Genomic DNA, 25258 nt, shown 5'->3' with positions numbered 1-25258 from the left:
ACAACTTTTGCAGAGAACGCCTTCGGCTGTGTTTAGAGACTATAACCCTCACTAAGTAGAATTCTCTTTTGTTTTGCGAAGAAAGGGTGCTGAACACCTTTTGCATAGAACACCTTTTGCATTGAACACCTTTCTGCGTAAGCGTCCTTCGGCCGCATTTAGGTATTATAACCCTCATTAAGTAGAATTCTCTTTCTGTTTTGCGAAGTAAAGGGGCTGAAAACCTTTTGCAGAGAACACCTTTCTGCATAGGCGGCCTTCGGCCACGTTTAGGGATTATAACCCTCACTAAGTAAAATTCTCTTCTCTTTTGCAAGAACACCTTTCTGCGTAGGCGGTCTTCGGCCGCACTTAGGGACTATAACCCTCACAAAGTAGAATTCTATTTCTGTTTTGCGAAGAAAAAGGGCTGGGCACCTTTTGCAAAGAACACCTTTCTGCGTAGGCGGCCTTCGGCTGCACTTAGGGATTATAACCATCACTAAGTTGTTGGTTCCGTGCTATTATTTAATTGTGTTATTTATGTGTATGATATTTATAAGTGCGACATTTTTGTTTGTGTTACTATTGTTTGTGTTATTTTTGTATGTTAGTTTTGTTTATGTAATTTTTGTTTATGTTATTTTTGTTTGTGTTGTGGAGACGTTTTACCCAAATTTTGCTTTTACTATACGGCGTATAGTGTCGATTAGTAAATAGAATAGGTGAAATGTAAATATTTAAAGAGTTCTAAATCTTTTACAACGAGATGTCTAATTTGTTTTCTTGCCAAAAACAGGGACATTTTGCGTCCCGGTAGGCATTGTACCGGGACCGGGACATATCTCGTAAATCCGGGACAGTCCCGCCGAAAACGGGGCGGTTGGCAACCGTGGCTAAAATACATATATACCTTTAAAAAATATATTGTTATACCCGAGCGCACTTGTGCACAAGGGTGTTGTAACTTTGTTCACATAACGGTTGTTTGTAACAGGCAAAACGAATCGAGATAGATATAGACAAATGTATACATAAATGATCAGAATGAAAAGAGAAATCGATTAAGCGGTGACTGGCTGTCCGTCCGTCCGTTTGTGCACACGATAACTCGAGTAAAAATTGAGATATCTTAACGAAACTTGGCACATGTACTTCTTTCGGGCGGGATGGTATTGAAAATGCGCAAAATCGTACAATCACCACGCCTACCTCCCATATAACGATAGTTTTCAAAAATACGAGAACTGCGATATTTTAGTACCTACTGAAGATTATTCACTAAAAATTGATATTTACAATAATTTTTAGAATAATAAGAATAATACAAATTTTTGGAAAACGGGCGTAGCCCCGTGTATATCCTGGTAACCGCCCCATACTAAAGTTAATTTATTCAAAATTGAGCTTGTAATAATTCTTTATCAAGAAATACGTTTATGATAAAATTTTGGAAAATGGGCGTGGCACAGCCCACTTATGACCACATATATGTATCTCGGTAACCGGTCGACCAATTCGTACCGTTATTGTGCTTGGCACATAATAGCAAAATGTTGAAAATTATTGAAATGGGATTGAAATTACGGCCACTTTTCATATAACTGTAAATTTTAGATATGCTTGAAACTTCGATATTTTGAAATGTAAGGTCGCTAATTTACTCAAAATTGATACTAACAACAATCCTTTGAAAATAAGTAACATTATTTGGAATTTTGGAGAATGGGCGTGATACCGCCCACATATGATTATATAAGTTTATCTCATTATGTCTAACTGAACCTGCTTGCTGTTGAAGATGTTTAAAATAGGGGTAAAACCACCCCTGCTTACCATGTAGCGGTAGTTTTCGGGTATTTAATGTTCGGGTGCGCCCGAACTTAGACTTTCTTACTTGCTTTCTAATCCTTTTGGCTAGTAATATTAACATATTTGTATTTAGAGTACTAAAAGTTATACATGCAGTTGTTGTAATTTCGAATTTTTCTACTAAAAGCAACCTTTACACTCTGGATGTAAAAAGAGCGAAGCAACCTCGACTTTCGTTTTTTTTTTTTTTATTTCGCTATACGTATATCCTATTGTCGCGTCCGTTACCTAAAACCTTATTTATTGTTATAACTAGTAGGCAGATTCCAGCGGGCCCGAAAGAACAACTGGTACGATGAGGAGTGTCAGGAGGCTGCACAGAAAAAAGATGTCGCCTACAGGGCCACGCTGCGATCGGGCGCAACGCGCGCTATGTGGGACCGCTATAGGGATCTGAAGAGGGAAGCGAGACGTATTTGCCGCAATAAGAAGAGAGAGACCGAAATACGTGAGTGCGAAGAGCTTGAAATGCTGGCCGACAGGAAGAATGCTCGAAAATTTTACCAGAGAGTTAGGCGACTTACGGAAGGTTTCAAGACCGGGGCGTACTCCTGTAAGAACAATAATGGCGACCTAGTAACTGATGTCCAGAGCGTACTTAAATTATGGAGGGAACACTTTTCCGCCCTACTAATGGTAGCAGCACGGAAAGTTGTGGAGAAGAAGAACCCGAGCCCGCAGTCGATGATGACGGCGTTCCACCGCCTGACTATGACGAGGTACGTATAGCAATAACGAGGCTGAAAAACAACAAAGCTGCTGGAGCTGACAGCCTGCCAGCTGAACTATTCAAGTACGGCGGCGAGGAGTTGATAAGGTGCATGCATCAACTCTTGTGCAGAATATGGTCAGATGAACGCATGCCGACGACTGGAATTTAAGTGTGCTCTGCCCAATCCACAAGAAAGGTGACCCCGCCATTCGCGCCAACTACCGCGGGATCAGCCTTCTAAGCATAGGTTACAAGGTCTTATCGAGCGTATTGTGTGAAATACTGAAGCCCACCGTCAATGAACTGATTGGGCCTTATCAGTGTGGCTTTAGACCTGGCAAATCCATCATAGACCAGGTATGCACAATGCGCCAAATCTTGGAAAAGAGCCGGGAGAAAAGGATCGACATTCACCACCTATTTGTCGACTTTAAAGCCGCGTTTGACAGCACTAAAAGGAGTTGCCTATACGCCGCTATGTCTGAATTTGGCATCCCCTCCAAACTCATACGGCTGTGTAAAATGACGTTGAGCAATACCGCCAGCTCCGTCAGAATTGGGAAAGACCTCTCCGAGCCGTTCGCCACAAAACGGGGTTTCAGACAGGGCGACTCCCTTTAATGTGACTTCTTTAATCTGATCTTTGAGAAGATAATAAGAGCTAAACCGCTCAGGAACAATTTACTACAAGAGCGTGCAATTGCTGGCTTATGCCGATGACATCGACATCATCGGTAACAAAAACCGCGAAGTCTGTTCTGCCTTTTCCAAGTTGGATAGGGAAGCAAAGCGCATGGGTCTGGTGGTAAACGAGGACAAGACGAAGTATCTCCTGTCATCAAACAAACAGTCAGCACATTCGCGCCTTGGCACCCACGTCACTGTTGACAGTTACAATTTCGAGAAAGTAGAGAATTTCGTTTACTTGGGAACCAGCATTAACACCGATAATAATGTCAGCATTGAAATCCAACGTAGAATCACTCTTGCCAACAAGTGCTACTTTGGACTGAGTAGGCAATTCAGGAGTAAAGTCCTCCCTCGACGTACGAAACCACGCTCTATAAGTCACTCATCATGCCCGTGCTGGTATATGGCGCAGTAGCATGAACAATGACAACTTCCGATGAGGCGGCTCTTGGAGTGTTTGAGAGAAAGATTTTGCGGAAGATTTACGGGCCTTTACGCGTTGGCGATGGCGAGTACCGCAGACGATGGAACGATGAGCTGTATGAGCTTTACAACGACATGGACATAGTGTAGCGAATTAAAATACAGCGGCTCCGCTGACTTGGCCATGTCATTCGAATGGACACCGACGCTCCAGCTCTGAAAGTATTCAACTCGGAACCCGCTGGTGGTAGCAGAGGAAGAGGGAGGCCTTCACTGCGATGGAAAGATCAGGTGGAGAAGGACTTGGCTTCACTTGGCGTTTCCAATTGGCGTCAGTTGGCACAGAGGAGAAACGACATTCGCCCCCGACAAATCGAATGTACAATTTTATTTTTGTTTGAAATTCGTCGCGTCCGTAACCGTGAGGAAAATTCAATTAAATAAGACACAATTAAATTCCCTTCTAGATTTCCTTTTCCTTGCAGTTTTCGTTTTAGGTCATTTAGTTCCGTTATGATATCTAAAGTTGGTGATGATGAAGTTGAAACTGAAAACTTTTCAATATATTTCCTTTAGAAAGCCGTCGTTTATTGTGCAGATCTAGTTCAGAATATTTATTCAAGGAATTATTTAAACTGGAGACGATAGAGTGCTGTTAACAATCGTATTTAATCACCAAGTTGATGACTTCAACTACTTTTTGATGAATTATGCAGAAATGTTAGAATTTCGTGGTATATTTGAAGAATCGATGTTATTCGGGCCAGGCTCCTGGCTCCAACAGTTGCTATCAAGACGATTTTATTTAACTCGATTCCATTGCCAACCCCCCCTTCTTTCACAGTATTTTCGATATCTTCAACTTTTGTGCAGCGTCCGTATTTAATTGCGTATATTCATATGCATTATTTGGTTTGCACAGTTTCCATATGCACAATTTCAGGGTGCTTTTCGATATGGTCTTAATTCCAACTGGATATGGAAATAAAGCCATAATGGTTTTATGTGCCTTTTGAAATTTTCCGTTTAGAAATATTAAAACTAGGGCTGTGCAATTATTTGATTACTCGACCAAGGTGGTTAATCAGTTTTCCGGTTAATCAATTACTCGATTAATTAAGATTTTGATTACTCAAAACGATGATTAATCGAGTTACTTGATATATGATTACTCAAAAAAATTAATTTTGCTCGTTAAGTGAGTTTGCTTTGGAAAATGCTTATTTTCTTTTTTACATTCTGTACATGAAAAAATTATTTTTGGAAACAGAAACGTTGTTTTCAAAGTATCAAGGAACTTCAACTGCTTTATATGTAAACAGTACTTTGAAATCTTGATTACTCATTTTACTCATAATGTTGATTAATCATAAATCAAATTACTCATATATTTTTGTTTTCGGTTAATCAAAATCTTGGTTACTCGAGTAATTGAACTTTTGAGTAATCATAATTTCCAATTAATCGAATAATTGAGTTATTTACTTTATGATTAATTAAATTTTTGAATAATCAATTAATCGCACAGCCCTAATTAAAACAATATTTACAACAAAGGAACAAATTAAAATTACATTATTCAAATAAAAATAAAATGGTAAATGACCTACAACAAGACGTCAAATTTGTTATCAAAATTACCCAGATTTTAATAAATATTAAAATGGCAGTATTAAAAAGGAATTAAAGATGAGTAATATCCCCATATACCAAAAATGAAAAACAAATTTATAAGAAAAAGATATTTACAACAAATGAACTGATTTTATTGTTTCTTAACATAACTATCCGATATTTTCTTCATGATAATATTCCGAAAAATATCCGATTTCCTTGACATTATGCAGCAGTTTCAGCAGTGAACTATTGTCACTTTATTATTAATATTTTCTTGAAAACGTTGTAATGCCATCAAGGCATAATTGGGAAAGGAGGGAAGGGGCGGGGGTCACGAGCGTTGCGCCGAACGCGGTGCGGGGTGGCGCGAACATACACCGCCGCACAGTGTTTCAGCTATATGGAGGCAGGTGGAAATAATATTTAACCTCCCCCGATTTCGCTGAAACATTTTTTATAATTTTACTTAAGAATAGGGAATTATAAAATTTGGTTAAGATGGGATAGTGCCACCCCCTCCACTCTTGTGGGCGGAAAAATTTAATTTCATCCGATTTCGATAAAATTTAGTTTGTACTCTCTCTTTTATTAGAAAACCTTACATATAAAGTATGAGGAAGATTGGATCACGATAAGGTCTATAGTAAAACTCGCAAAAAATGTGGGTCATCATTAGATGTGATGGAATTTTGGTTAATTTGTGTTTCTTGCTTTCCACTGAGAAAATAAAGGTTTTACTTAAAAAGTGTGTGATTTTTCCATTCTTCGAAAAATTCTTTTCGCGAAATCACGCAAAAAGAAGCTTAAAATATAAAATTAAGAAAATCGAAAATGACATATATTTGCAAAGTCGTGCGAAAAATCCAATTATATATTCGAAAACTACATAAAATTCTATAAAACATGCGTCTGATTTCAAGACCTTGCGACCCGGTACTCACATTTTTTTTTAACTAATAATCTTTAGCATCTACGTTTCAAAGTCAATTTTTGATAAGAAAATACCAGATAAATGATAAATACCTTCACCTGAATTGAGAAATAACACAAATTGGCCTTATTGCCGTTTGCCCGAGCCAACCTAATGTACATACGTATATGTAAAGCTGTATTGTTTAAAGATTTCGATTTCAAATAGTTTTTTCTTCTAGTTACCGACATATCAGCCAATGAGCGAAAATCGCGGGTGAAACGACTGAGAGCGAAGAAATTGCAAGAGTTCATTGCAAAAACACAAGCTCAAATAATAGAAAAGCGCCATAAAGAAGAGAAACTGGTGAAGAATAAAACAATCGTTGCAAATGTGTTAGAGAACGTTGCACCGGCTTATCTTAAAATAAAATCCGGACCAACAATCTACAAACAAATCGACATAGATGAAATGGATCGTACAATTTTGGAATCGGGAATTTATGATGATAAACCAATTATTTTTGTTGGCAAAGAGGAGTACATTAAACGTGCTTTAAATAATGCAGAGGATATTAAGGATATCATAATGAGTTACAATAATTACCGAGACATTATCGAAAGTGCGGCAAACGAACGCCAAGATTCCTTTGAAACCCCAATCGAGTCATACAGGTAAAGTATTGCGCTTGTGGCTCTTTGCCTCAAAAAGAATGTATTTCCACATAGGCGGTTCGAACCAAGGTCTTATATCAGAAAGTTTCGATAATTTTATGATAAATAAACTTTTTTTATAAAGGATAGATGTTTAATATCTATGTAAACCTAATAAACTGTTAATTTATTACCAAATAAACTACATAATGTCGGACTTCCCTTAGGCATTGAAATCACAAAAAATCACCATTTTTATTAAAGTATTTACGGATGTTTTTAATGACCAAATTTGTCATTAAATTTGTATCCTTTATTGCCCAGTGAAAATCCGGCATATTTTTTAAATTTAGTAATACCATAAGCTATAAGGCCATAATGGCTTTATTTCTCTTTGCGATTGGAAATAAAACCATAATTTCGATACGGCCTTATTTCCAACTGGAGATGAAAATAAAGCCATTATGGCTTGATTTTAAGTTCAGACATTGAATTGAGTCAATTAACTTCTTTATTGCGCTACCGCTTTTTGGTGTTCAAACATACACGGTTAAAAATTTCGGTTTTAATTTTAAACTTTTTGGACTACATATATGACCAAACTAAATTCAGTTTCAAATACAAACCTTCCAAGTTTATAAAAAAGAGAGCACATTTGTTGGGTTTAGAATTTAAACAATTCGGTTTAAATGTTAAACCCAAACATTTTCATAATTAAGAAAAAAAAAAAAACAATCTTAAATTTCATGCTCCGTCTGGTTGGGATTGAACCCGGACAGCCTTGGTAGCAACCAATTGTATCAAGCATCTTTGCACACTCAGCTACAGCCACGCATGTAAATGTGCTTTCATATGTTGAGTTTGAATCAACACCACAATTCGCTGTGCAAACATATTCTATTTCGGTTTAGATTTTAAACCAAAGTTTCTATATTTGAAACCTAGAAACTAGAATTAAAACATTTTGGTTTGATTTTTAAACCACGAACTTTTTGGGCTAAAATTTAAACCAGAATATATTAAAAATTGCGTAAAACTATTGACTGGTTTAAAAAGTAGACTATAAAAGTTTAAAAAAGGCAGTAGTCCCAGCGCGGTTTAAAAATTAAACCCAAATTTTTGACCGTGTAGTCATCTGCTCGATTAGCGGAAAAGTTGGTACAATGGTACGTTTCAAACTAAATGAAAGTACATTCGGTACAAACACACCATTTTAGCTACATATGGAACGTAGTAAAATAACTTTTTCAGGAAATCAATTCTTATTTTTATGCACATCTCAACGCATTTTCTGGTGGAGTAACTTGTCCAATAGCCTTCCTCACTTTTGAAGGGGCATACAAATGATACAAAAGGGTGGTAAAATTAACGTAACTGTAGTTACTTGCGCCATATAGACAGAGAATATTTCTTTTTAAAACGATCTTTTCGAAAACATAGTTTTGTCTCGAACTGCATGAAGAGATTCTTTTCCTAGCCAAATTTGTTTAATGTGAGTCCAGAAATTGATATGGTATCGAAGGGAAAGGCTATCCTCTCATTTTTTAACCGACTTCAAAAAAAGGAGAAGGTTATCAATTCGTCGTAATATTTTTTTTTATGTATGTTACCGCATAACTTTAGACCACGTTAACCTAGATAGTGTCTCCGAGGTGGTCTCATACTAAATTTGTTTAGATCCGACATTGGATCATGAAGAAATTAACGGTACTCCTAAATTTGTGTATCCGAATTTAAGTCGGTTATGTTTTTTGCTTAAAAATTACTTCTTTTAATATATATGTTCATATAAAAATACATACATATTTACTTTTTAAGTACATTTGTACACTTTTAGGTAAAGCTTTTCCGCAAATTAGGTACAATTTAAAAATTAAATTTTCCATTACTGATGGAATATCAGCTGTAAAAGAGGACCAGAAACTGCTGATTTCTATTTGTTCAATAAATGTACCTCAAAGTTTAAATTAAACATACGCAGCATTTTCATTCAATTTACACTCAATTAAGCACTAATCGGGCAAATAAGAATTGAAATTTTGTATGGTAAATCGAGCTCAATTATTGCCTTAATTGAAAAAGCTTGGCAAATTGCTTGATTAGCGGGCTATCCGAACATAAATATTTTTATTGCTCTTTGAAAATTTTCTGTTCAGAAAGAAAAAAAACTTTTTGCGAGGGATGGAGCCAGCAAAAAACACGATTACCACAGAAACGAGAGTGGAAACGAGCTAGGCGATGAGAATCGCTTACCCTTTCGCTTGAAGAAGGCCTTATTTTAACATGGGCATGTCATTGGCGGTAAGCTCTTACCCACAGCATTACCCTCGAACGAAGCGAGAACACTTTATATTTACGATTGACGAGAAACGAAGCATCAATACCTTACATATCGCGAATACAGAATGCATTGATAAACATAATCCAGAGAAGCGAACAAAGAATGCCTTATCCTAGTTATTGGAAATAAACGAAGCAGTAATACCATCCATAGAAGCGAATACAGAACGCATTGATAAACAGATTCCAGAGAAGCGAATAAAAGAATGCCTTCTCCTAGTTATTGAGAATAAACGAAGCGTCAGTGCCTTTCATAGAAGCGAATACAGAATGCATTGATAAAATCAACAGCTAACAAAGAATACCTTATTCTAGTGATTGAAAATAAACTAATCATCAATGTCTTACAGAGAAAGGAATGTAAAATGCCTACAAACACACTATGTACACTGCCGGAAAAAAGCATTGGTGCAAAATAAATGCAATAAGTTTTTTATTTTGGTTAATATGATCATTAGTGTGACCGTTATTTTTTTTTCGTATTTTCATTCGGGAAACCCTTTAGATTGATTCCAAATTACAAAAAAAAAATGTATACAAAATTTTAGGTCGTTTGCATAATTATTGGGCGTGCCTTGATTTGGCAGTAAAAGATAGGAAAGCTTTACGTAATATATGTATTTTTATTGTTTCAATATATGTTGAGATGTGGTTCTCTGCCTCTTCTGCTGCTCAAGCACCATACAAAGATTTCCAGCTTTTGAAAAAACTGGATTCTTTTCAAAAAATTGATGCTGATATATCTCAAGCTGCATTACACAAATTTAAAAGGCACTTATGGTACTTGAGTCATGAATGTGTGGCTTTAGCATTTTTTGATAAAAGTGTATCTATTGAGTCAAAAAAAGAGATGGTTAAGGCATTGAGTCGTGAGGCTTTAGATGAAGACGTAAAACGCGCCTCAATTCAAAATTTAAATGTTATGCAGGTTATCGAAGGCGGAATGGCTCAGTTCATTTCTTCTGAGACAAACAATTTTTTTCTTCGCTTTAATATCAATACAGCATTTTTGGAAAATGATCCAACTTCATGGCCCGCGGATAATAATTTTAAAACTGCTCTTCAAATTGTTAATGACATTAACGTGGTGAACGATACAGCTGAACGAGCGGTGAAATTAATGCAAGACTAAAACCCAATTCTCACAAAAGACGAGGAACAAAAACAATATATATTGCAAGTAGTCAAAAACTATCAAAAACAATATCCTATAAGCACGAAGGAGATTTTATCACAAAACTTTTTATAATTACACCATTTAATAAAACAAATAATCTCCAGGCAAAAAATGCGAATATATGTGAAAATTTCGCTGTTTTTTTTATTTATTTTTTTTTCTGTATTAAATTTTAATGTTAAAGAAAACTAATACAGAGCAACATTGTTCATAAGATATAGCCCTAGAATATTTGTGAATAAGATTTTTCTCTAAAATAAAAATTACTGAAGTTATGAACAAATAAAGCGAGCCATAGTGAGAAAAATAGCATTTTTAGCAAACTTTGTGGGCTCAAGGCACGCCCAATAACTATGCAAACGACCTAAAATTTTTTATACATATTTTTTTTTTGTTATTTGGAATCAATCTAAGGGGTTTCCCGAATGAAAATATGAAAAAAAAAATTGTCCATATAACTTGCGGTCACACTAATGATCATACTACACTTAAAAACATCTAAATATAATTTCTAAAATTTGTGCAAAACTCAGGAATGATCAATAAATTTTTTGAATCAAAGCGATTTTTAACTACTTCAAGCTTGCATGTTTGATACTAAAATTTAATGGGCTACAAATCTGTATGCAAATTTATTGAACTTTCCTGAACTTTGCATAAATTTTAGAAATTATATTTTTACGTTTTTTTGTTGTAGCATTAACCATATTTTTATAAAAAATTATCCAGACAAAAATAAAAATAGGTGCATATACTTTGAAATATTCTCTGTGCCAATACATTTTTCGGTGTGTGTATGTACATATGTATGACATATATTTATATTTGTATTTAGATCTTATTTAAAAAGTTACTTAAAATTAAAATTGTACTTCAGTTCAGTGTGTGTAATTAAATCTAAAATTTGTGACAATCAGTTATTTAACGTTTGACTGTTGAATAAAAATATTTTTATAAAAAATAAAAATAATAAAAATTTTAACTTAAAATGCATTGCAAATATTTGATTCGCTGCATGTACATGCATATGTATATACTTATTTAATTAAACTTAAGGTTTTAATTCAGTTCATTCTTCTTTGTTTGTTGTATAAATATATGTTTATGGAAATAAAACTTAATTTTAAGTATTTTAGTTAGACTTTAGTCTGATGTAGTTTCTGTGGTAGCTTCAGTTGCTGCTTCTGTTGTCGCTTCAGTTGCAGGTTCTGAGCGTTTCCTCTTCAGGCAAGAGACCTTTTGATAGCGGTTTTTGACCGATTTAAATGCGCAACGCAATTCCAGCAGGCATTCGTTTTCAGTAACGCCAAGCTTTTGAGCCGCTTCTGTCGGATAAATATTTAAAATAAATTAAATCGCTGGTAGGAGAAATGTATATATGTATTTCTATATTGAAAGCAATTTACAAAGCACATGCAGTGACTCAAACAAATGAACACGTGTTGATTTTTTTTAAATAACGATATGTTTTTCCAGCAAATTTTTGTTTTGTTATTTTTCTATAAAAATACCGTCCAAGCTTTAACCAAAACCATATAAATCACAGTTTCAAACTTAATTGAACCAATTTGCATCAAAAGTTCAACTTTTTAATTTGAATCTTTAGAACTCTAATGAAGAGTCCAAGTCAAAAATTAACGGGTTTGAAACTTGCACTTCGTTAGAGTAAAATTGTATGGGCTATAAAACTGCATACCCAAAAATGTTCTAAAGATTCAAATTAAAAAGTTGAAGTTTTGATGAAAATTTGTTGAATTTTCTTATATTTTCAATTACATTATGTTTGAAACTGTGGTTTATATGGTTTTGGTTAAAGCTTGGACGGTANATTCAGAAAATGTTTCGAAATTTTAAGCAAAATTTCACTTTTTTAAGCAAAGTTTGAAATTTACAATCAACTGGCTCATATTATAGAATAACTGTATTTTTATAAAAGATGAACGAAAAAGTGCTTTTATGACAAATATTTTAATTATTTAAAAAATCTCTATGGAAAATTTTTCTAGTGAGTGTATTTATTTCGAGTGTTATAATTTCAAAATAGTACCTCTCATTGCATTTATTTCCGAATTGAAACTGTCTGCTGCGGCATTCTTCCCCAACGCAATAACTTTTAACTCTTCAACTTCTCCTTTTAGTTCCATTATAATGCCTGAAAATTTTTCTTTTTTTATTTTATAGATCAATATTTTATTTGTCATACGCTCGTGGCCACGCAAACCTTACCACCACTTTTTTTAAATTTCCTAGTTTTTTGTAAATTAATAAAAAAAAATATTATTTTTTTAAATACAGTTCAAACCGCAACAAAAACATAAAAGTTTCAAACTTTTGTGCAAAATTTGGAAAAATTCAAATTCAAATTGACACCTGGCTTGGTGTGGCGTGGCTACGAGTATTTTCTTTATTTTGCTAGCTCGAATTTTGCTATTGTTAGACATTCATGAAACTGTTAAGTAAAAAAAAAATAATGATAGTAATTGTCTACGGAAGAATTAGTTAGTTAAATTAAATATACTTCAGCTCCAAAATGTATTCCAAATTGTTTGAAGTAACATAGTATATGTAGATATGTGTATAGTAACCATAAAATACTACCTTTTAATTCGTGAATTTCCTTTTTTAATTTTTTTATCTCGGCCATTTTGATTATTTTTTATATACACGTACTTTTATTAATTTTTTTTTTATATACAACTGTGTACTAGCGTCAACAAAACGATACTGTCTTTGTAGGGTAAAGATACTAGCTTGTAAGAGANCAAAAAAAATAGCTCGAAAAACATTACGAATATTTAAAAAATCAACACTTGGTCATTTGTTTGATTCACTGTATGTATGTACTTACGAATAAAGACATTCATAAGCTTCGTATAACGAAGCAGCGGGGTCTTGCCTTGTTTACCATCAATGTTGTGGTCCATTATAACGTTTACGCTAAAAATCGACAGCAAGTTTGATTTAAAGCCGCCATTCTTAATAACGTGAAAAACGGTTGCAACCTGTTAAAAGTGATAACAAAATTTNGCAGGTGTTGTAAAAAAATTTTCTGGATTTAAAAAAGCTTTTGTAGTAAAAGACTGATTTTCAAAAAAATCTTTAATTTTTAAAAAGGTGTGAGATGAAGTTGAGCAATAATAATCAGGAAAACTTGTTGAAAAATAAGCAAACGATTCACTTGTATATGATTTTATTACTCCTTCAGAGTTTTTCTTAAATCCTTCTATTTTTGGTACCTTTGAATATGACAATAAATTAAACTTGCTGAAAATTTGTTGAGGAATATGCTGAGATTTCTTGATGCTTTTCTTCCCAATTTGCAAATAGCTTTCAAAACTGTATGCAGAAAATGTATCCAGACAACCAAAAGTTCTCACACAATCGGTTAAATGCATTAGATTATGTACGTTTGAGGTAACGCTTGTTTCTCCGTAATAATCTGCAAACGTCTCAACAAAATATTTCAACATATTATTTGCTGTTTCAATATTCGCTGAAAAATTTTTGGGATACAAAAGAAGTCTATATGCGCAACTTAGGTGTAAAAAATGATTGAACATGTCATCATTTAAAGCATCTTTGAAAACAATTAATCCCATATATAAAATAAACTGCCTGAATTCTATAGCCTTCCAACGCGGCAATGCTTGAAAGCCTCTTGGTTTCCGCACAAAATCTTTTGAAATATAAGGTGCTAAAGAAGTCAACAGGGACGATAGCTGAATATTTCCTTGAGACCCAATTTTAGTGGCGCTTTTGCCATTCAATATAATGTTAATCATTTTTTTGACGACGCCAAGATCAATAAGATGCATGGCATCTAAAGGGAATTGCGTTACCATTTTTAAATTTACTTCCTCAAGGCAGTGGATCCTCTCTTTATAGAATGGTATATGGAAACCTTTATCAGACCTATTGGCAAAATCAATGTCAGTTCTTAGATCGCCAATTAATGAACGGAAAACTATAACATTACTAATTTGTTGGCCTTTTTGTGTGCATTTAGAGCACCCGTTGAGTGCAGTGTGCCCTTCAATACATAGGAATGTGCAGGTGTGTCACAAATAAGGGCTCGTATAAGAACCTTTAATAAGAACCTTTATTGAATGGTCCTGGCATGAAAACCCATTTGTTGACAAGTGTTTAACTTCTTCAATAAAATCATGCAAATAGACATCGACGACATATGGTTTTTTCTCCCCAACATAGCTTCCAATAAGGAAGACGGGTTTTCTTTTTAAATTAGATACGCGGCCTAAGATTGGCCATAGACCTACTAGCGAGCTTTTGAATAAGGGCAACCCGTCTATTCCTACATCAAGACGCACTTCCTCTAATCCTTCCTCAATAATTTCCTCTATTACTTTTTCTAATTGTTTCCCTGTTCCAATATGGACGTATTGCCCTGGTGACACGGTCCGTATCACGCAACCTTGTTGCGAGCCTATTAAAGAAGTAACACTGGTGGGCACACAGAGGTTTTCGTATTTTAAAATTTTTAGAAGACTGGAGGCACATCTATAGGAGGGCCTAAATTCTAAAAACCAGTCCGCCAATTTTTTCTTAAGTGGCGCTTGACTGGTTGTCACAACACTGTCTCCAATAACACGCTCAGCATTAATGTTTCCCTTTACTAATGCTCTGTTGCCGCTATTTGGTTCAACACTCTCACTACACAAACTTTCATTAAATTTTAAGTCAATTTTCTTTCTTTTATCTTTAGTTAAACGCTTCAAATGCCGCTTGCTTAGCATTTTATTTTTATCACTGACCTTTTTACACTTCTTCACTTACGTTATTCACTTTATTGACTGACTTCAACTTCGCTGTAAATTGAACAACGCAAAACATGATTTTTATGCGAGACAAATTTCCTCAGAAAGCAACGGTATAAAAAGAATGTTTGGATATTCATTATATTTTTCAGCTGACTACGATGCAGCATTCTACTTTGCATTCCCTGAAATGAAGCAAAGAAACGAAATAAATAAAATATTGTAGGAAATTCTACTTTGCATCCCCCGAAATGAAGCAAAGAAGCGAATTAAAAAAAAAATATTTAAGACATTCTACTTTGCATTCCCTGAAATGAAACAAAGAAGCGAAATAAATAAAATATTGTAGGACATTCTACTTTGCATTCCCTGAAATGAATCAAAGAAGCGAATTAAAAAAAATATTGTAGGACATTTTACTTTGCATTCCCCGCAATGAAGCAAAGAAGCGAATTTAAAAAAAATATTGTAGGACATTCTACTTTGCATTACCGGCAATGCCTAAAAGTAGCGAAAAAATTCGAAGGCATTATAACGCTATGCCTTCTAGAACACGTTACCACTAAAAGCGATTACCGATTTTTTGCTGGGGAGTGGCGCGACCGCGACTCGGCTGGACGAGGGAGAATGGCAACCGCGCCACCGCCAAGTTATGCACTTGCAAAATTATAAATTGCATACGTATACGCATATGGGAAATTCTCTCAACCTTCGAATTTTTTTGTGAAAAAATATTATTTTCTTAAATTGTGAGCGCATGTCTAAAATTTTTAGTATACGTTCCTTCAGCTGCTAGAATACAAAATCCAACGTGGTGCAACGTTTTAAAGCAACGCAAGTGACGGAAGTGGAAAGTGGGCGTAATTTTAGTCCGATGTCGAAAATTTTCAACATATACACCCGTATGCTGTAATCCGAATCTTCGTAGTTATGAATTCGTAGTTCCGTTCCGAAAAATCGAAAATTGGTATGCTGTACCTAATCCGATTGTAACTATCAACGGCACTGCCAGCTAAAAGCGTGAAATTTGAAGTTCTTAATCAGACAGAAACAAATCAAATAAATAATCGCAAAATAAATGTGATCGCAAGTGAATAGTGAAATTAAAAAAATTTGTTTGGTCGTTATTTGAAAAGAATTTTCCTTAATTAAGTAGAATATAATGGAATCAGTGGCCGGGGAAATTTTGGCTCAGGAGGAAGAACATGCTGCATCTAACAGTTGCATTAATATACAAAGGAGATTGCTAGTAGACGTGATCCATTTAGCTTGTGAAAAATTTTGGCCTCTATCAAAGACGCATTTAAAAGCGTTTTAATAATTATGGAGGAACAGCTTGGGCGAAGTGTAAAATCATCATCGGTAGAATGATGGCAGTTTTGAGGTTTTTCGCTGAAGGAAGCTACCATCATGGTGTTGGGACAGATTTTGATGTGGGGTTGGCGCAATCCACGTTCTCAAAAACATTGACAAAAAGCTTAAACATTTTGCAAAGCATCAAGCAATGTCCGGACTTTCGCTCATGCATTTTTCGTATTTCGACCGATTTGTGGTGATCTTCGACCTGATATGTTGGAAATATTCAATAATAATTCAATTTTATTCTATTTACACTTTAACCTACATATTTTTGCGTTAACACACTTTATTTAAAGCAATTTGCTTCGCTCCGACACTAGTTGCCCTTCGTACAAAATATCCGACAAATACATAAAAATGACAGCTACGTCAGATTCAGGCAACATTACGAATTTCAAAGACGGCCTCCGAATTTCGAAATTGCGATACGACAACGCGGATTTCAGCATACCAATTTTGCGATTCGTAGCAAAATCGAATCTACGACGGATTACAGCATAGGGGGGATAGCTTTTTTATGCAAATGCCAATAATTGTACTGAGTTTGGTACAAATTGAAAAATCGGTTACTGAGATACTACACATCAGTGTTGCCGCGAATCATTTTTATTGGTAGCCCAATCCCTTTAAAAAAAGGGCTAAAAAGAGCTAAAAAAGTCGTTGTGGCTAAAAATGGTAGCTAAACATTTTCAATAAGTAATGGTATACCTAAAACCTTTTTGTATAAAATGGGAAATATACGACACCAGCTTGCTGGCTCCACCAAGTGATATCAAGTTATATCAGGCTCGAAGCATATGACTTACCAGCAAGCTGGTACAATATTTATTTCTTACAAATGAGGTCCAGGAAAGATCGAAATGATTAGAGCCTAAATTACATAATTTTTCTACCATTTTGTTAAACATTGTTTTTTTTTTTTAATTCACAACTGCAATATGTGAACTTAACACACGGCTTTGACTCTTTTAGTGAAGAAATTTCCGCCACAATAATTTTTACTTAGAAAATTGAGCTAATTGCACTACTCACGACACCAGCATGCTGGTACAATCATAAAATTTTAAAATGGTTTTTGAAGTCGCACCAGCAGCTGGTACAATCACACCACAAGAACTTACAGGCTCAATCGACTTGATGGGCCATTTAACAAATTAAGCATATTAAGGGCCGTAAACTTATCTATTTTAAACTATAATTAAATCGTTAATAAATAAGTTAACAGCCCTAACACTTTTACAGTATGTATGTATAAAACGTAAGGAACATACAATACATATATATATCAGTCTTTCTTTGTTTAAAAATTCATCTCTTACATAAATGAAAAAAAAATTAGATCAATTTAAGCATATACAACTTGTTCATGCCAAGTATGAATAAATTCTCCAAAGGGCTAAAAAACGGCTAGGGGCAATTTTAAATTTATGTGGCCAAAAAAAGTAAGTAGTAGCTAAATCTAGCCACCAAAGGGCTAAAACGGCAACACTGCTACACATACAGCGAACCAAATAAAAACTGGTACGCAATATTTTAGTAAGTTTTGGCAATTTTTATTTAGTTTATTATTTTTTTATGAGAGTATAGCTGATTACTTAACAAACACGATATGAATCCAAATTTATGACTTTGTGCAAAAATTATAAGAATGCAAATTTTGACCAAAATTCTTAGCATTTTTAGACAAAATTTGGTATTCCGCTGATCTTTGTATTTTTTCTTTTTGTTGACGGTGCTCCGCATTTTTTTTCATATCAAAAAATTTTCGAACATAAATCGCCAAAAACCAACCAAGTCCTAGCATCTACAGCCCAAGCCCAAGACTCCGACCAATTCCAATTTTTTCAGGTACCGATGCCGATGCCGATTAATCGGCTTATGTGGAAAGAATAGGCCGATGCCGATTCCGTAAAAAATACAAATAAATGCATTAATTCATAAAATCTGTTAATCTAACAGAGTTAACAAAACAAAACAAAAAAAAAATAATTGTAATATGTACATATGTATGTGTAAAAATATATTTACATATATCACATTTATGTACATTACATAAAATACCTTTTTATATGGTGCTAAGCAAGAAATATTTAGGAGCATAAAATTTCATTTCGCTTGTACTAAAATACACTCTTTTGTACTCAATGCCTAAGAACTTATATGCATAGGTATGTATGTACTTACATATAGTGGTCCAGAATTTCGATATTTTGACCGGTTTTGGCATTTGGCATTTGTCTTTTGTTTGTTTAATGTTTATTATTTTTCTTATAACTAAAATTCTGGCTGGTATATAACAAACACCATATAAATTTAGATTTCAAACTTTGTACAAAAATTAGAAAAATTCTCCTTATTTTAACCAAAATTTAAATTTTTTTAATAAGAATTTTGGTATGCAGTTTTGTAGACCATTTAATTCTAGGAAAAAGAAGAAGAGAAAAGCAAGTTTCAAGCTGCTATAGAATCCCGTTAATTTTGGCAATTTTTTTTTGCTGGCAGTGTCCTTCATATAACTAAAACAAAATTGTCCTTCAACCAAAAAAAAAAAATCATTTTTATGAGCTGTTTGCAAATGTTTTTTGTGATGTTGGCTGGTGTCTGTCGCTTCACCTGAACATATGAAAAGAAATTCTAAATAATCGGGAAAGAATCGGCGAAAAAAGGCCGATGCCGATGCCAATTAATCGGTTGGCCTCTAGATCTGATGACTTCCAAAAATGCCTTTGGGTATTATATACGCACTTATGTATATTGTTTTTTTTTGGGTTCTTCTTATTTCTTTTTCGCTCTGTAACTTTTTAATGAATAAATAAAAAAATGGTGCGCGAGGATCATAGTTCAATAGTATATTGTACATTGAAATTGGAAAAAAATCAAAGCAGATTTTTTATCGAAAAGCAACGCATAACAGCGGATTCACAGTAAACGAAACGGAAGTTTCATTTAATTTGAATATAGTTTCATTGAATCTGAAAAAGGTTTCGCTTAATCTGGAAAAGGTTTCATTTAATCTGAAAAAGGTTTCGGTTGACCTGAAAAAGGTTTTAAATAGTTTGAAAAAAGTTTCGCTTTGTTTGAAAAAGGTTTCATTTAATTTGAAAAAAGTTTAATTTAAACTGAAAATGCTATATAAAAGTCAAGAGTATCAGAATTTCAAAAAAAAGAGTCACGCCACTTTGACTCTTCATAACTTCTTTTCCATTGCAAGCACATACTTTCAGCAGGTTGCATTCGATTCTGATGGCACCCTGAAATTGTGCATATGGAAACTGTGCATACGAAATAATGCATATGAAAAAAACCGAAATAATGCATATATGCACAGTTTCGGTTGAAAACCGCAATAATGCATATTAGAAAAACCGAAATTATGCATATGCACTCTTTCGTTTGAAAACCGAAATAATGCATATGAAAAAAACCGAAATAATGCATATATGCACAGTTTCGGTTGAAAACCGCAATAATGCATATTAGAAAAACCGAAATTATGCATATGCACTCTTTCGTTTGAAAACCGAAATAATGCATATGAAAAAAACCGAAATAATGCATATATGCACAGTTTCGGTTGAAAACCGCAATAATGCATATTAGAAAAACCGAAATTATGCATATGCACTCTTTCGTTTGAAAACCGAAATAATGCATATGAAAAAAACCGAAATAATGCATATATGCACAGTTTCGGTTGAAAACCGCAATAATGCATATTAGAAAAACCGAAATTATGCATATGCACTCTTTCGTTTGAAAACCGAAATAATGCATATGAAAAAAACCGAAATAATGCATATATGCACAGTTTCGGTTGAAAACCGCAATAATGCATATTAGAAAAACCGAAATTATGCATATGCACTCTTTCGTTTGAAAACCGAAATAATGCATATGAAAAAAACCGAAATAATGCATATATGCACAGTTTCGGTTGAAAACCGCAATAATGCATATTAGAAAAACCGAAATTATGCATATGCACTCTTTCGTTTGAAAACCGAAATAATGCATATGAAAAAAACCGAAATAATGCATATATGCACAGTTTCGGTTGAAAACCGCAATAATGCATATTAGAAAAACCGAAATTATGCATATGCACTCTTTCGTTTGAAAACCGAAATAATGCATATGAAAAAAACCGAAATAATGCATATATGCACAGTTTCGGTTGAAAACCGCAATAATGCATATTAGAAAAACCGAAATTATGCATATGCACTCTTTCGTTTGAAAACCGAAATAATGCATATGAAAAAAACCGAAATAATGCATATATGCACAGTTTCGGTTGAAAACCGCAATAATGCATATTAGAAAAACCGAAATTATGCATATGCACTCTTTCGTTTGAAAACCGAAATAATGCATATGAAAAAAACCGAAATAATGCATATATGCACAGTTTCGGTTGAAAACCGCAATAATGCATATTAGAAAAACCGAAATTATGCATATGCACTCTTTCGTTTGAAAACCGAAATAATGCATATGAAAAAAACCGAAATAATGCATATATGCACAGTTTCGGTTGAAAACCGCAATAATGCATATTAGAAAAACCGAAATTATGCATATGCACTCTTTCGTTTGAAAACCGAAATAATGCATATGAAAAAAACCGAAATAATGCATATATGCACAGTTTCGGTTGAAAACCGCAATAATGCATATTAGAAAAACCGAAATTATGCATATGCACTCTTTCGTTTGAAAACCGAAATAATGCATATGAAAAAAACCGAAATAATGCATATATGCACAGTTTCGGTTGAAAACCGAAATAATGCATATGAAAAACCCGAAGTAATGCATACATGCACTGTTTCGGTTGAAAACCGAAATAATGCATATGAAAAACCCGAAGTAATGCATACATGCACTGTTTCGGTTTAAAACCGAAATAATGCATATGGTAAAAACCGAAATAAAGCATACATGCACAGTTTCGGTTGAAACCGAAATAATGTCTAAATGCACAGTTTCCATATGCGCAATTTCGGTGCCCCGATTCTGATCTACAAATACTACCAGTTCATTATAAACTCAAACATGAGCAATCAACGGACCAAATTTTGCAACGTAAAAATAAAAGAATAATAGGATAGTCACACTTTTATTTGTGATAATTTCCCAATTTTATTTGTGAATTACATGTATATTTGCCTTGAATATATGTACGGTGGTATTTTTTTGGATTTACATAATCTACACAACTTATGTAACCTGATTTTACTTAATAAAGGAGTGAAAATTATGTGTCCGAATAAAAACTGTCGAGTCATGCGACAATTCGAACTAATTGAGAATTACCCATATATCCTAAGCGAAATTTTTTCAAAATTCAATTTTGATTCACAAATGCTCTTAGGGCATCTATAGCGTTTCTGCATCAAAAATTAAGTTTTGAAAAAAGTTTTCCTTATTTTCGAAGTTAGGGATCGATGTGTCGACTTCCTCCTATGCTTATTTACTAATGAAGCTAAAACTTATTTACACTTGAAGCTTTTCCTCATAGATTTACAAATGTTGTATTTTTGGTAATTTTTCTTGCGAATTATTTTTCAATAAGAATTTGTTAAGCCGCTCCTGAATCTCAAAAAGTAAAATTGTCATTTTGAGTACAATCTCTTATCGGAGCTCTTTTTAACCGACTTCCAAAAAAGGAGGAGGTTATCAGTTCGTCGGAATATTTTTTTTGTTTGTTGTGTTTGTGATCACGTGGACCGATTTCGATAATTCTTTTTGCATCGGAAAGGTAGTGTCCCATACTAAACTGGTTTAGATCCGATCATTGGATCATGAAATATATATATACGATATATATATATATATATATATATACGATATATATATATATATATATATATATATATAAGTGCAAAACCGCGTATCAACAAAATGCAAAACCGCGTATCAGCAAAATGCAAATCCGCGTATGTGAGATTGTAGAAATAATTTTCTAGAGTGTAAAAACACTCGTATTTCAAAATGGTTCTCTTTTTTATAAAGCAATCACCTATCTGCCTAGCAGTGATGGGCAAAATTGTATTTACTAAGTATTAAGTACTAAGCACAAAAGTATTTAGGTATTTCGTGTTGTTGTAAATACCAAAGTACTATTTACTTAGGTATTTAGGAGCTGCTAAATACCCAAGTACTATTTACTTAGGTATTTAGGAGGTGCTAAATACTCAAGTAAAAAGTATTTAGGTATTTAGGAGCTATTAGATATTAAAGTAAGAAAAACTTGAGTATTTAGGAGCTGCTAGATACCAAAGTACAAAAAACGAAAGTATTTAGCAGGCGCTAAATACTCTGGTCCAAAGTACTCAGGTACCTTGGGGATGCAAAATACTTTCACTAAAGTACCAAGGTATTTAGTCGATGGCTAAATACTTTCAAACTAAATACTGTATAGTTTAGGAGAAATTTAGAGAATTGACACCTCACCTTACACTCACCTCAACTTACTTTACCACAACTCACTTCACCTCTCCTCAAATCAACTCACCACACCTTAATTTGGGATCTATTTCAGGATTTTAGAGATTCTTCAGACTAAATCAGAATTTTCCAGACTATTTCGGGGTTTCCGGGAATATTTCGGGATTTTCGAAGCTATTTCGTAATTCTTTAGGGATTCCCGGAAACTTTGTTTGAGATTTTCGGATTCTCGGAACTAATATCGGGATTTTCTAGACTACGTCGGGACTATTTACGGATTTTTGGGACTTATTTCGGACTTTCGGGTCTGCTTCCAGTTTTTTGGGACTTTCGAGATTCTCGGAACTAAAATCCGTATTTTGGGGACTAATTTCGGGATTTTTGTGACTTTCGGGATTTTTGGGACTCCGGGACTGTTTTTGGATTTTTGGAACTCATTTTGAATTTTTGGGACTTTCGATACTATTTAGGGATTTTCGGGAGTAATTTCGGTATTTTTGGGACTTCCGGGTCTATTTCCAGATTTTTGGGACTTTCGGGACTATTTCGGGTTTCTCGGGAATAATTTCAGATTTTCGAGTGTATTTCCAGATTTTTGGGACTATTGGGACTTTGTTTTGGATTTTTGGGACTTTTGGGATTTTTGGGATTAATTTAGGAACTGTGGGACTTTCCAAACTATTTAAGGATTTTTGGGACTATCGGGACTATTTCGTAATTGTCGGAACAGATTTCGGTATTTTTGGGACTAATTTTGGAATTTTTGGGGCTTTCGGGAGCATATAGATTTTTTGGGTCTTTTTTGGTTTTTTGAGACTTTCAAGACCATTTCAGGGTTTTCAGGATTATTTCGAGATTTTTTGAACTAATTTCGGGTTTTTGGGACTTTCTTCATTCTTGGGATTAATTTAGGACGTTTGGGATTTTGAGAACTAATTCGGGACTTTTGGGACCTATTTCCGGATTTTTGGGACTTTCGGGACTATTTCTCCATTTGTGGACTTTCGGGACCATTTCGAGATTTTTGGGACTTATTTAGGAATTTTGGTACCTTAAGAACTAATTCAGGATTTTTGAGACGTATTTCGGATATTTGGGACTATTTCGGAATGCTCGGAACTATTTTCGGGATTTTTGGGGCTTTCGGGAGTATATCGATTTTTTTGGGACTAATTTTGGATTTTTGGAACTTTCGGGATGTTCAGGAGTATTTCGAGATTTTTGGGACCTATTTCCGGATTTTTGGAACTTTCGGGACCATTTCTCCATTTGTGGAACTTTCGGGACCATTGCGAGATTTTTGGGACTTATTTAGGAATTTTGGGACTTTGGGAACTAATTCGGGATTTTTGGGACTTACTTCGGATTTTTGGGACTTTCGGGACTATTTCGGAATGCTCGGAACTATTTTTGGGATTTTTGGGGCTTTCGGGAGTATATCGATTTTTTTGGGACTAATTTTGGATTTTTGGAACTTTCGCGACATTTTCGGGATGTTCAGGAGTATTTCGAGATTTTTGGGACCTATTTCCGGATTTTTGGAACTTTCGGGACCATTTCTCCATTTGTGGAACTTTCGGGACCATTGCGAGATTTTTGGGACTTATTTAGGAATTTTGGGACTTTGGGAACTAATTCGGGATTTTTGGGACTTACTTCGGATTTTTGGGACTTTCGGGACTATTTCGGGATGCTCGGAACTATTTTCGGGATTTTTGGGGCTTTCGGGAGTATATCGATTTTTTTGGGACTAATTTTGGATTTTTGGAACTTTCGGGATCATTTCGGGATTTTCAGGAGTATTTCGGGATTTTTTGAAATAATTTCGGATTTTTGGGACCATTTCTCCATTTGCGGGACTTTCGGCACCATTGCGAGATTTTTGGAACTTATTTAGGAATTTTGGGACTTTGGGAACTAATTCGGGATTTTTGGGACTTACTTCGGATTTTTGGGACTTTCGGGATGCTCGGAACTATTTTCGGGATTTTTGGGGCTTTCGGGAGTATATCGATTTTTTTGGGACTAATTTTGGATTTTCGGGACTATTTCCAGATTTTTGGGACCTATTTCGGAATTATGGGGTTTTCGGGATTCTCTGGAATAATTTCGGGATATTTAGGACCTTCGGGAGTATTTCGGGATATCCGGGACTTATTTCGGATATTTGGGACATTTGGGACTATTTCGGGATTCTCGGAACTATTTTCGGATTTTTGGGACTAATTTTGGATTTTCGGGACTATTTCCAGATTTTCGGGACCTATTTCGGATTTATGGGGTTTTCGGGATTCTCTGGAA

The 25258-nt window shown here is 34.5% G+C and overlaps 1 protein-coding gene across 1 annotated transcript in view; it reads left to right on the top strand.

Annotated features, from left to right (window-relative positions):
• Positions 1-25258, top strand: part of PolrMT (mitochondrial RNA polymerase) — a 363978-nt gene that overhangs the window by 64321 nt on the left and 274399 nt on the right. Inside the window, exon 3 of the mRNA XM_017609322.1 lies at positions 6445-6877. Within this exon, the coding sequence (XP_017464811.1) occupies positions 6445-6877 (433 nt within the window). The remainder of the gene's footprint in view (positions 1-6444; positions 6878-25258) is intronic.

The sequence above is a fragment of the Rhagoletis zephyria genome, unplaced genomic scaffold, assembly GCF_001687245.7.
Source record: "Rhagoletis zephyria isolate East Lansing unplaced genomic scaffold, Rhagoletis_zephyria_1.1 Rzeph_scaffold_00215, whole genome shotgun sequence".
In the NCBI taxonomy this organism is placed as follows: Eukaryota; Metazoa; Arthropoda; class Insecta; order Diptera; family Tephritidae; genus Rhagoletis; species Rhagoletis zephyria.
This window is presented reverse-complemented; position numbering and strand designations above follow the sequence as displayed.